General features: G+C 41.7%; 1 protein-coding gene across 1 annotated transcript in view; it reads right to left on the bottom strand.

Moving 5' to 3' along the window:
• The window catches only part of LOC128882320 (uncharacterized), a gene marked incomplete at its 3' end in the record, with an annotated part of 2,930 nt that extends 2,702 nt beyond the window's left edge, over positions 1-228 (bottom strand). Inside the window, exon 1 of the mRNA XM_054133899.1 lies at positions 10-228. Coding sequence (XP_053989874.1) covers positions 10-228 — 219 coding nt within the window. The remainder of the gene's footprint in view (positions 1-9) is intronic.
• Between the last annotated feature and the right edge of the window lie 175 nt (positions 229-403).

Consider the following 403-nt stretch of genomic DNA (forward strand, 5'->3'; position numbering starts at 1 on the left):
CGGTGGAACCTCCTCTTGAGACTCGATGTCCAGTTGATCTTCGATCGTTTCTTCATCATCGCTATCCAAAAATTCGACGATATGAATTTTTTTGGGATTTTCGTTCTCACGCGGTGATGGAATCGGAGCGCCCGCTTTGGATGTCGAAGCGCCGGTCGTGGAGGATTTTTTCGTTTTTTTTTGTTTTGCTTTAAATGTTTCCAAGTCCTTTGTTATTGTATCATGCATTTCGTCGCACTTGGTAAAAGCCTTTTCATGATGATTCTTAGCGAAATATGCATTTTCCTTATCCGCTTCGTTCGCAATCAAGTCGTTATGAGCTTTCTCAAACGTGTTTCTCCATTCAGCCAACAATTGCAAACGCCGTTCAAAATACTCGACTTTATTCTTTCTGTCTTTGCCA

Source organism: Hylaeus volcanicus, unplaced genomic scaffold, assembly GCF_026283585.1.
Source record: "Hylaeus volcanicus isolate JK05 unplaced genomic scaffold, UHH_iyHylVolc1.0_haploid 10381, whole genome shotgun sequence".
Lineage (NCBI taxonomy): Eukaryota > Metazoa > Arthropoda > Insecta > Hymenoptera > Colletidae > Hylaeus > Hylaeus volcanicus.